At 39.0% G+C, this 12,360-nt stretch overlaps 1 protein-coding gene across 12 annotated transcripts in view; it reads right to left on the bottom strand.

Annotated features, from left to right (window-relative positions):
- LOC125452281 (kelch-like protein 5) overlaps window positions 1-12,360 on the bottom strand; it is a 140,957-nt gene continuing 128,597 nt past the window's right edge. For all 12 annotated transcript variants that reach the window (XM_059647171.1, XM_059647159.1, XM_059647180.1 and 9 more), the window contains one exon: window positions 1-10,583. In XM_059647171.1, the coding sequence (XP_059503154.1) occupies window positions 10,527-10,583 (57 nt within the window). In that variant the 3' untranslated portion in view covers window positions 1-10,526. The remainder of the gene's footprint in view (window positions 10,584-12,360) is intronic.

Below are 12,360 nucleotides of genomic sequence, written 5' to 3'. Positions count from 1 at the left end.
ACCAGCCCAGCCTGTCTCTGCCTCCCTAACCTGTTCTTCCTCTCACCCATCCCTTCCTCCCACCTCAAGCCGCACCTCCATTTCCTACCTACTAACCTCATCCCACCCGCTTGACCTGTCCGTCTTCCCTGGACTGACCTATCCCCTCCCTACCTCCCCACCTATACTCTCCTCTCCACCTATCTTCTTTTCTCTCCATTTTCGGTCCGCCTCCCCCTCTCTCCCTATTTATTCCAGAATCCTCACCCCATCCCCCTCTCTGATGAAGGGTCTAGGCCCGAAACGTCAGCTTTTGTGCAGCCAAGATGCTGCTTGGCCTGCTATGTTCATCCAGCTTCACACTTTGTTACATTGGAACACAACTGTCTTGTGTTAGGCAGATTCAATAAATACATCATATTCCAGTCAAAATGATCAAGTCTGTTTTTATTTCAATTTCTTCTTTGCTTAAGTTATTTTTATTCAACCGTGGTTATTTTATACTTCGTGTCTTCCCCCCAAGTTTCAGCTCCCCCAAAGAAAAACTCAAGTCATTGCACAACAAAACTGAAATTCAATGATAAATATCAATTGTGGTTTTTTGCCAACTACTCTCAAGGCAAGCCTTCAAATTTAAAATATACCAGAAACAGCTTGGGCACACTGGACATTGCAGGGGTGATCCAGAAGGGTTTCCATTGCAAATCCAGTGACACACAAGTTCAGCCTTTGGTCTTCTTGGTGTGAGAGCCTGTTGATCATCATGCTCTAGTCTGTGCTCACTCCCTCACTCCTTCTTCACTTGCTATCTCTCAACCTTCCTATTCTTGTCTTTTTCTCAACCTCACTACTTCTTTAATTCACTCATTTTTCCTTATTTCAGTCTTTCTCACATCCTTTTATATTTTCCTTTGAGGGGTGACCTCATAAAATCATGAGGGACATAGATACGGTGAAGAGCAAAGGATTTTTTTCTCTCGTGTATGGGAGTTTAAAACTAGGGGGCATACTTTTAAGGTGAGAGGAGAAAGATTTAAAAGGGACCTGAAGGGCAACTTTTTCCACACAGAGGGTGGCTTTGTATGTGGAACGAACAGCCAAAGGAAGTGGTACATGCAGGTAAAAGATATTTGAACAGGTACATGAATAGGAAAGGTTTAGAGGGATATGGGCCAAATGCAGGCAAATGGGACAAGTTTAGTTCGAGAAACTTGCTCGGCATGGATGAGTTGGACCAAAGGGTCTATTTCCGCATTTATGACTGTAATATCTCTAGCCTTGTGTTTTCATGTACCGACACTACAATGCCGGACGGGAAAGAAAGCAAACTGCTGGATGAAAAGTATACTAATGAAAATGGAGATTAGAAACAGATATAGACAGGATAAGTGACTGGGCAAGTACTTGGCACATGGATATGGAGCTGAATTCCAGAGGTGAGGCAGATTGACAGCCGTTGACAGCAAGGTAGCATTTGCTACAGTCTGGCATCAAGGAACCCTAGCAAAACTACAGTCAGTGAGAATGGGGGAGCGGGGGAGAAAACATCACTGACTGGAGAAATATCCAGCACAAGGGAAGGCGAACACGGTCGCTTAAAGTCAATCATTTTAGTTACAGGACATCTCTGCTAGAGTTCCCCAGGGTAGTGTCCTAGACACACCCATCTTCAGTTGCTTCATCAATGACTTTACCTCTATCACATGGTCAAAAGTAGGGATGTTCGCCAATGATTGTACAATTTTCAGCATCACTTGTACTACCTCAGATGCTGAAGCAGTTCATTTCCAAAAGCAGCAAGACCTGGACAACATCCAGGCCAGGGATGACAAATGCCAAGTAACATTCATAACAAAATGAGCTGGGCTATGACTACGTAAAACAAGAGAGAATCTAATGACTGTTCCTTGACACTCAGTGGAATTACCTTTGTGGAATACCCCACCATTAACACCCTGGGAGTTACCATTGACCTGAAACTGATTAGTTTGGTCATATAGTGATTACAAGAGCAGGCCAGAGACAAGTAAATGATGGACAGGATTCCAAGGCACAAGTCAGGAATGAGACAGAATACTCTCCATATGTCTGGAAGACTGCAGCTTCTACAACACTCAAGAAACTTGACACATCCAGGACAGAGCTACCTGCTTGATTTGCGTGACATCCACAAATATTACTCATTCTACAAATTAAGATTGGTAGTAGCAGTGTGTACCGTCCAAAAGAAACACTGCAGTAATTAACCAAGAATCTTTAAACAACATTTTCCAAACCCACACCACTATTTAGGAAGACTGAGGCAGACAATACATGGTAGCAACATCACCTGCAAGTTCTTTTCCAAGCCACTCACGATCCTGACATGGACCTACGTTGCTGTTCCGACAAATTCCCAGGGTTCCTTCCTGAACAGTATTGTGGATGTACCTACACTGAATAAACTGCAGCAGTTCTAAAAAGTAGTCACCACTACCTTCTCTAGGGCAATTAGGAACAGGCAATAAATATTGTCCCTGTAAGTGAGAGTAAATAGAGAGTGCTAAAGAATTCTACTGTAGAGGGGAATCTCGGTGTCTTCATACATGAATTGCAAAACTTTAGTGTCTGGTTGAAGAAATAATTAGAAGGGTAAATGGAATGCTGGGCCCTCTTACATAGGAAACATAGTTTAAAAGTAGATTTAGAATTGCTATGACCATACTGGGCATTGGGGAGATCACAACTAGAATTCAATGTATAATTTTGTTCTCCATATTTAAGAAGGGATAAGCTTGCATTGAAGGTAATTTAGAAGAAAATCATGGGTTCATTCCTGGGCTGAGGGGTTTCTTCCGAGGAAAGGTTGGCCAACACTTAACGGAGTTTGGAAGAATCAAATAAATTTATTCAAACATACACGAGACTACTTGATTGGGGAACAGAGAAAGGCATTTCCCCGTTTTGGGGGGGGGGGGTTCTAGAACTAAGGAGCATCACTTCATAATAAGAAGTCTCCCTTTTATGGTAGCAATGAGGGGGAATTTCTTTACTCTCAGAAATTCAAGTCAAGGTTGGGTTAAACAGATTTCTGATCTACAGAGGAGTAAGGGTTAGAGTGTTAGGATAAGCCATGATGGCCACTGAATGGCAGAGCATGTTTCATATGTTTAAATAACTATTTTTGCTGCTATTTCTCAAGTCATGTATGTGACGACATCGGGTAGGGAAATGTAGTTTATAAGGAAAAGGCAGAAAAGTGGAGTTAAAGATTATCAGCTCAGCCATGAACTCATTGAATGACAGAGCAAATTTGAAGGGAGATGTTTCCACATTTACCCTGTCTTGAAGGGAGTTAGAAAGGTGGGGAGGAATAAGCCAGGGATATATTTGACTATGAGTCTAGTTTGCCAGACACAGAATCAGTATAGGGAAGGGGACAGATGGCTTAACAGGATTTTGAGCATGATTAGGAGGAGCTCAAGTTTATAAAGGGTTGAAGGAGGGAGACTGGCTCAGAGAGAATGAAAACTAAGAACAGAAAATATTCAAGGAACTGAGGAAGTCTGGCAGCATCTGTGGAGAGAGAAACAGAGTTAATGTTTTGAATAAAATATTACTCTTCTCGGGGGCATGTATGCAGAAGTTAAAAAGGCAACATGTCCCTCAGCAAAGAAAATGGCTCTATTAAGAACAAAGGGAGGGGTAGTCATCACTGGCTATGATAAATAGTTGGGACAGATTGGTGGAACACTGACCTGAGGTGTACTCCAGGGAGAACACCATCAGAAAGGTAGCTTGAGGCACTAGATAAAGCCTGTCTGATGTGACCTAGCTGAATATCCAACACACAGTTTAGCACAGCCTAGCAAAACTCACTTGCTATGAACAAAAGCTTTAAGAGTTTTTGCTAGATAACAAAGTGTAGAGCTGGATGAACACAGCAGGCCAAGCAGCATCTTAACTATCGCGCATAAGAAACTAGCACTCCTGCAAAATCTGCAGGGGACAGTGCCCAGAAAATGCACGATAATAAAATCTGCCATTGTACAAGATCAAGGTGACCAGATCGGCTGCAACAAATATAAAGCATCTCTCAGGTAAGAACTATGGGAAAAGTATTTACCCTTTTTCAGTCTGCAGACCTTGGCTGAATACATCCATCTCAAATCCCAGTCATATCCCTTCCGGTCTTCTCAAGGTTGTTTACTTACTGATCAAACTGATGAAAACGATCAACCTTGCTCCTTTCAGATCCAAGACTAAGGTGCACCAGTATCTCATCAGTGAGTTGCTGTATGCTAACAGTAACACACAACATGCCTTACAAAGGAATACTTTTATCAGAAAATAGATAAATTTTCTCAGTTTGATTTGATAATCAGCATCAGGAAGGCAAAAGTTGTGGTCCAGGGTGTGGTCATACAACCAGCTATAGGCATTGACAATGTGATGCTAGAGGTTGTAGTACTTTACATATCTAGGTTCCATGATCACTAGCAATCTGACTCTTGACACCGAACAAATAATGCAGCTGTTATATCCAAGCAGAGTATGTATGTAGAACAGCAAACTCACTGAGAACATCAAACAGCAAGATTACCAAACATGCATCCTCAGAATATCTGTCTACAATCGTAAGATTTGAACAACATATGTTAAGCAGGAGAAAAGGTTAGCCAAGTTCCATTGTTGCAATCTCAGGCACATCCCTGGCATCCTTTGACTGGGCATGGTCACCACCTAAGGAGATCCTGGAACATGCTAACTTCCATCAGGATACTTGGTTGCCCAGCCAATGATGTCAGCTTAGCCACATCACTTCATTCGATGATACTCAAAGGCCTTCTGCATGGTTAACTGGGTACTGGGATGCAACCACATGGGCATCCATACCCCTGCCTCAAAGAAACCTGCAAGCAAGATAATACAGCAAACATTGATACTGATAACTGACAGACAGTCACTGATGTCCATTACTTCCTGGGGTTGATTGTTTGGGCAGACTTTGGAATAGATGAGGAAAAAATATAAAGCTCAACCAGTTGAGAAGAGTTCCTGGAGAAAACAGATGCTCAAAATTTCTCAAGTGTTCTCAGCCTAGTCCTCCTCTGCAGCAAATGTGGCAGAGGCAGCTATTGTAGCATGGGGCTTTCCTAAGTCACACCAGTCAAGTTGAACACAGTTGACTATCAAGGTACAAAACAATATCTTACAAGGCTGCCACTATATTATATGTACATTTTTTGCACACCATAACCTTTTTAGGAAGTAGCACCGATAATCTGGACAACAGACACAAACTTCAGCTGATAGACTAGGGAGGAAGCAATGCACATTTGCAATATCACTGCTGAATACAATTTCCTTGTAAACTACTGCATTTCTTTTATACTTTCTTTGGTGGCACTGCAGCTTCGGAACTTTCCATCATCTATCATCTAATAGAAAACACTTTAAATCCACTTTTGTTTCTCTTATAAAATTGTTGACAATGACTTTGCAGGCAGCACTAGTGTTGCTCATCTTCTTGCATTTATGCATCTTCTGGTTACAGAACGCCATATGAGAATCCTGTGACAAAGACCATACTGGATCAGGAGACTCGAACACTTTCATACTGGTCACAGATTGCTGAAAAGGCTTCCTCAGCCTTAAATTTCTTCGATTTGAAATTAACTCTTTCTCTACACATTGCCACAGCCGTTGAAAATTTCTAGCACTCTGTTGTTATTTCAGATTTCTAGTAGCCATGGTATGTTGCTTTTTTGTTACCAGAAAGTGCGAGCAGTTAGGTCTTGTGGAAACAAAGGCATAGGTGAAGGTTTCAAGAGCAGTTAAATGGAATCCAGATTGAAACAGGCAATGTTAAATGGATAGGTTCAGGCACTCTTGGTGACAGTGTGTTTATGGGGTCAGTAACTAAGCTCAGGATCAAATGCCATTGTTCTACAGGCTATGTTCAGTTAAAGAGAAATCCTTCAAGGTGAAACAGAACTTAAATTAGTGCACTACAACTTACATGTGACATTTATCTACAATTAGCTTAGCTTGGTCCTGGAGAGTTACATAAATTATGATTGTTATGAGGTGGTCAATTAAAGAGGGAAGATAAATAACTGCACTTACACAATACAGCTTTTTGTAGCTGTGAATCATAACATTATAGCAACACATTTCAGTCTACCAATAGATTAGACATTAGTTTAATTAAGAACATTTATATTGAATACACTTTAAACACAAATATTACTGTCAATACATGCTACCATACACTGTGCAACCATTTTATACATAACTTTCATCAAAACTACCAGGGAGCTGAGTTTTACAAAATGTGTATCGAGGCACCAAGCCATCTGATAATATAATTACACCATACTGTGTCAGATACTGTATAGCAGTAAAATATCTAACTACGATGTACTTTTCCTTTATTTTGAAACAGATTGATTGCCCGTTGAGAATTAAAAGCTTGCTCACAGTTTTTAAATCAACCAGCTGAAGGAACTCAGTATCAACATAATTAAAATTGAAGGATTGAAATTTAATTTGATAAAATATTACCTTTACAATAATGGTGCATATATTGTAGTTTCCAACCTGAATGTCACTATGACAGTTAGCGAATTATTTTTAAGTGTAGTAACTTTTGATACATGTTTAAACATTTTGTACACAGCAAGGTCCCACCAACAGCAAAAATTGATCAATTTTTTTTAGTAATAATGATTGTGAGAGGAATGTTTATCTGAATACTAGGAGAACTCTGCACACCTTAGAATATTTCCATGGGATTGCTACTTGAATTATTCAGATAGACAGGCAGGGGCCTTGCTTTAATACATTATAAAAAGGAAAACAGCTTGGCTATAGAACCACCCTTACTACTGCACTCAGAGTGTCATTCTAGATCGTGTGTTCTTCAGTGGGATTTCACTTCCTCTCTTCTGACCTTATATATAAAAACCAAGCAGATATTTCTTGGAATATTCCTTTTTATCCTCTCAAATTAACTTATCTCTTAGAAGAGTTCTTTCTTCTTATGCTGGTTCTTAGTATTCTCAATAATTACCTTTTGAAATGCTCCTTCCCTTTACCTAATCTTTCTTTGGACGTTGTTTTAAAAATTCTTGGAAGAATTTGTATACATAAGCTTATAAATTAGGTAATAAAACACTGCTAATTTTTGACAGCAACAACCACCCTAAAACTACTTCACTCCTACTGGTTGTGGCCATCCTGATGCTTTATTTTCTATATTCCACCACATTCCTGAAGGGATCTTTTGTGTTAAAATCTCAACTGTTCATTCTCTATTCCCTATCAAATAGTTATCTGGTCTATTATTCAATAAAGGCAACACTTAATTAGTGATGCATGATTCAAATGCAAAATAAATCAGCCAAGTAAAAGTTATATGGAAGAAAACAAGGAATGCGACTTCAGAATTACCAACTGCAGAATATGATTGGATGTTATCACTTTAAAAGTAAAAGGATTTCAAAGGAAAGCAATTAGCCACGGTTGCACTTTTTTTGTTACCTCACATATCTGTGTTATTTAGGAACGAAGAGGATCTAAAGAGGGAAAAAAATGAATTTGTACATAGTTGGAAGGAGCTAGTAGTTTAGAAGTGGAAAAGTGGTTCATAATTTTCAGGTTAATCTTAAATAGACTGTTCAAGCACTGATCCTGGAAGTCAACTGGCTATCTACACTGAAATAGAAAAAAAGTAGTGAACCAATTATTGTCAATTATAAATGAAAGAATAAATCTTTACACAAGTACTTCTGTGACTGTACAATTCAACAAAATTACATACATCAGTACATAACTTCTTATGGAGTAAATCAACATCATTAATATCTCACAATTCAGTGTTCTGCATAAATGATAACTAGCAAGTGTCAGGTATAATTGTTAACCCAAAACATACAGCTTAAGGAAAATTAGTAGGAACAAAGTTATCAGTTCTGATCAAGGCACAAAAAGTGGTTTGTACGGACTTCTTAAAGCAGGTAGCCCTACCAAAGTGAATATTCACAATAAAATAGCTTCAAACATAATACAATCAAATAACTCAAAATCAAACTGAACACAAAGTAAAACAGTTGGTAGTCAAGCCATTATGGTCAGGATTATGGCATACTGCTTTTAATTTGTACCTCCTGGAAGTCAAAACAAAAACTCCATGAAGTAGAGAGGAGCATGGAACACAGGTAAAATTGTGTTTGTTTGCTTTCTTGCCCAAGTCAGTTAGAAGTTTCAAAAAAAGTTTAAAATCAAACCTCAAACTCATGAAAATTCATCAGCTATTCAACTACACCTGAGATGGAGAGTGGTATATAAAATCAATACTCCTTTGATAGCACTGAACTTTCTGGTTCACAACTCTGTGCTGACAATATCTGATAATACATAATAGCAAATAGCCTGTTTTACAAGAACACAAACCAAAATTAAACTACAACAAAGGTAAATTGCAGATTTAGATTAAGGCATGAGTTAAAACCCATCGTCGTAACAGGGAGTTTTCAGATACTTTCCAGCATTAAAACAGTCATAACGTTCAGAGCACAATCTATATTTGGTCTGTTAATAGCTCACCTTAGAACATAAAATGTGCAAAAGAATTTTGTAGAGTCAAACAGCAAAAAATTTGGAATGTTACAAGCTACACATAAATAGCAAAACCAACACATTGACAGGTTTTAGAAACATAAAAAACCCTTTTATAGCATCTTTTATATATTAAACTTTCCTGATTATTAAAAAAAATGTACCTGCATTTACTTCATTTTAATTAAAACTGTTTTGATTTTAAAAAAAAGAGGAAATATATTTAGAATACAGTAAAAAAATACAGATTCCATTAAGACAATGGTTCAATGAAATACAACATAGAAGGGATAATTTTCCATTTCTGCGTTCTTATTACATAATAGTACACGTTAGAATAACACACTGAGCCCGTCTCATCTTCTGCCCAGTGAAACAAACAGATGGAATGGGGACTGGCTGCACAACATTTTTCACCAACAATTCAAGTCTAACTCCTCATATGTGGTGCTCTTCAATGAAAATGTAGAAATGGAAAATTATCTTTATAACATGCCCTTGATGCAAACATTATTAGGCTTAGACAGGTAATGTTTTCATTCACCATTACATCAGACAATTCAGACAAATGGAAAAGAAATCATATTTTTAAAAAGTCCTAGAGATTCTACAACTTGCATGGTGCACTGTTATCAAAAACTGGTCAGAGAGTAAAGCTTACAAGTTGAAATTATGTCAAGATCAAAGAGGAAGGCCTGAGGATGGTAGTGGGGGTGGGGGGAAGCAGATTAATATCACAATAGGTTACAAGCTAGAACATTATTGCAAAAATTATAGCAGTGCTTCTGGATGCCTTAAACAGACTCGCTTCCTCTGCACAAATTCATTTCTACTTAACAAATATTTTGAGCAGTGAACCTTAAATGTAGGAACCAGAACAAAAAAACTCTAAGAAAGAGATGGCAGACATTTCAAAATAAAGTTTCAGTCCACAATCTCTTGGTTCTATGTTAGGAAGGCAATACAAGAGCCATCAATATATAAAAGTCTTTGACTTCAAATGTAGCAGATACGTGTCCGTTTTGGGATTGGATTATATATGTTAAACTGGTGTAAAACCTGCACTCTAGCACGAATTGTACTAATTAATCCTCCTCACATTGGGCCAGTTCACCCCACCCCACTTTAATTTTTATGGGCCATGGCTCTTTAATTAGAATGAGGTTGGGCTTATGTCCTCTACAAGAGGAAGCCACCAGAGTCCAAAAGTTTGCTCCCCACTAGGATCAGTGGCAATGCAGAATTACAAGAAGCTCAGAAAGAAAACAACTCGTGAGGGTGAAGAACCCAAATTTAGGTGAGTCTGTGGTCGTGTTGGGGCCAGATTCACAGTCCCAATAAAAGTGATGTTTGGGGAGAGGAGAAGGATGAAATTGGACAGGACAGGGCAGGGTAGAATGTATGTTGAGGGGCTGCGGGTGGCACAGGATGTCCGGGGAAGAGGCAGCCCCAGCTCCAACTCAACTCTTCACTGACAAGGTGCTAACAGAAATAAATATGCCAAACTGCATATTTGTTCAGGCATCTCCTGCCACCTGTTAAATCACAACAGTGGCTTCAGGTCCTTAATTGGGCATTAACTACCCACTTAATTATCTCAATTAGGCCATGAGTCCTGTAAAATCATGTTGGAGGCATGGGTGGGCAAGCAGGCAGGTGTCATGACACCAATGACGTCCTAATTTACAAGTCCACATCTGTATTCTAATCCATGGGCAGTGTTTTAAATTGCGCACACCAATTCATTTTTGGGATTTTATCCTCCAAGGATCAGAAGAACTGTTTAATGATTTAGATATTTAGAGTCTCAATAACTTTTGCGTTCATTAGTATTTGATAAATCTTTTGGTTTTTCTTAACTTTTCAATAAAGTTGGTGTGTTGGCGCATATTTATTTTTCCATGAACATGTGAAATGGTTATAGTAGAAAATCTACATTAAAAAAGTCAAAGTTTTACAGTGACCACACAAGCTCCAGCTCTTCCAAGGCACAGTGGTGCAACCTATTTAAAAAAAAAAAGAGTACAATTAACTTGCTGAAAATAGTCATAGATGCACAGGAAATACTGCTCACAATATTTTTTAAAAAGTAAAATTCTCAACATCTCAGTCATCTTCAACTAGGTTTACTTCAGTAATTCTTTACAACAGCATTATGTTTCCACTAGAATATGAATACAAAGAAATAGAAAATATGTTGCTTTTGAGTATTATGCAATCAAAGTAATGCCATAAGAAACACCTCAAAGATGATAATGGTCAGGATGAATAGGGGAAATGAAAAGACTAATGTTACTTAAACCATGAAGACTTACACCAAACATTATTTATGAAGGACAGAAAGCAATTTACTATGAGCAGAGACCTGAATATACCTCAAAAAGGAGGACTCTTAGCAACACAGCAGTCATGGCAGTGCTCTATTGCAGAATTGTAAAGTTGGAAATTGCTGCAAGTGGGATCCAGACAACTAAGTACTTCTTATTCTTCTTTTAAATTTTCAATGGACGTGGCAGGGCAGCAGGACAAGTGGTGCATCACAGGCACAGCATGTAGGAATTTGTTAGGAACACTGCAGTCCTGAACAATAAATTCTACATTGAGTATCTGACAGGATCCACTTAAACTAGCCTAGGATCAGTCAAGTCAAATAACTACGGCAGTAGCATTTTTTAAACCAATAAAGTATGGTGGTGAAGAAAATTTGTAAAGGTAAAATTCAAACATCAAAGATACATTCAGATTTTGGAGCACAGCGGCAATATTGGTAAAATTATATAGAGCGGATCACGAAAAGGTAGTGAGAGACTAAAAAAATACCTCATTCATCGGGTATGGACAGCTAGCTGGGCCAGCATTTATAGAACATAGAACAATACAGCGCAGAACAGGCCCTTCAGCCCTTGATGTTGCACCGACCTGTGAACTAATCTAAGCCCATCCCCCTACACTATCCCATCATCATTCATATGCTTATTTATTGTGCATCCTTAATTTCCCTGGAGATGATGATAGTAAGCTGCCTTCATGAACCACTGCAATCCTTGTGATACAAAGACATTCAGTGCTGTGAGCAAGGGAGTTTTAAGATTTTGACCAAGTGACAACGAAGGACTGGCAATATAGTTTCAAGTCAAGATGGTGTGTGGCTTCGAAGGGAAATTCAGGTATTCATGTTCCCAAGCACCTGCTGCTCTCGACCTTAAATTTTAGAGGCTGCAGATTTGGAAACCGCTGTTGAAAGGAGCATTGGCATGTTGCTGCAGTGTATTTTATAGTTAGTAGACACTGCTGCCACTGTGCATCTTGTAGACGGGAGCAAATGTTGAAGGTGGTGAATGCATGTCAATGAAGCAGAATTTGTTTAAGAAAGGAGGCAAGGGTAATCCAACTAATTACAGGCCAGTACGCCTTATGTCAGTGGCAGGGAAATTATTGGGACATGGGTTTTAAAGGTGTGAGGTGCAAGGTTTAAAGGTGATGTACAAGGCAAGTTCTTTACACAGAGGGTGGAGGTGCCTGAAACTCGCTGCCGGGGGAGGTAGTGGAAGCAGATACAATAGCGACTTTTAAAGGGTGTTTTGACAAATAAATGAATAGAATAGGAATAGAGGGATAGGGTCCCTGGAAGGGTAGGGGTTTTTAGTTCAGATGGGCAGCATGTTGGTGCAGGCATGGAGGGCTGAAGGGCCTGTTTCTGTACTGTAATTTTCTTTGCTCTTTTTGTTTCATTAATTCTGTGTCCTGGATGATGTCAAGCTTGAGTGTTAGTAGAATTGT

The sequence above is a fragment of the Stegostoma tigrinum genome, chromosome 1, assembly GCF_030684315.1.
Source record: "Stegostoma tigrinum isolate sSteTig4 chromosome 1, sSteTig4.hap1, whole genome shotgun sequence".
Lineage (NCBI taxonomy): Eukaryota > Metazoa > Chordata > Chondrichthyes > Orectolobiformes > Stegostomatidae > Stegostoma > Stegostoma tigrinum.
The sequence above is the reverse complement of the archived record's forward strand: the minus strand, read 5'-3'. Positions and strand labels throughout refer to the sequence as shown.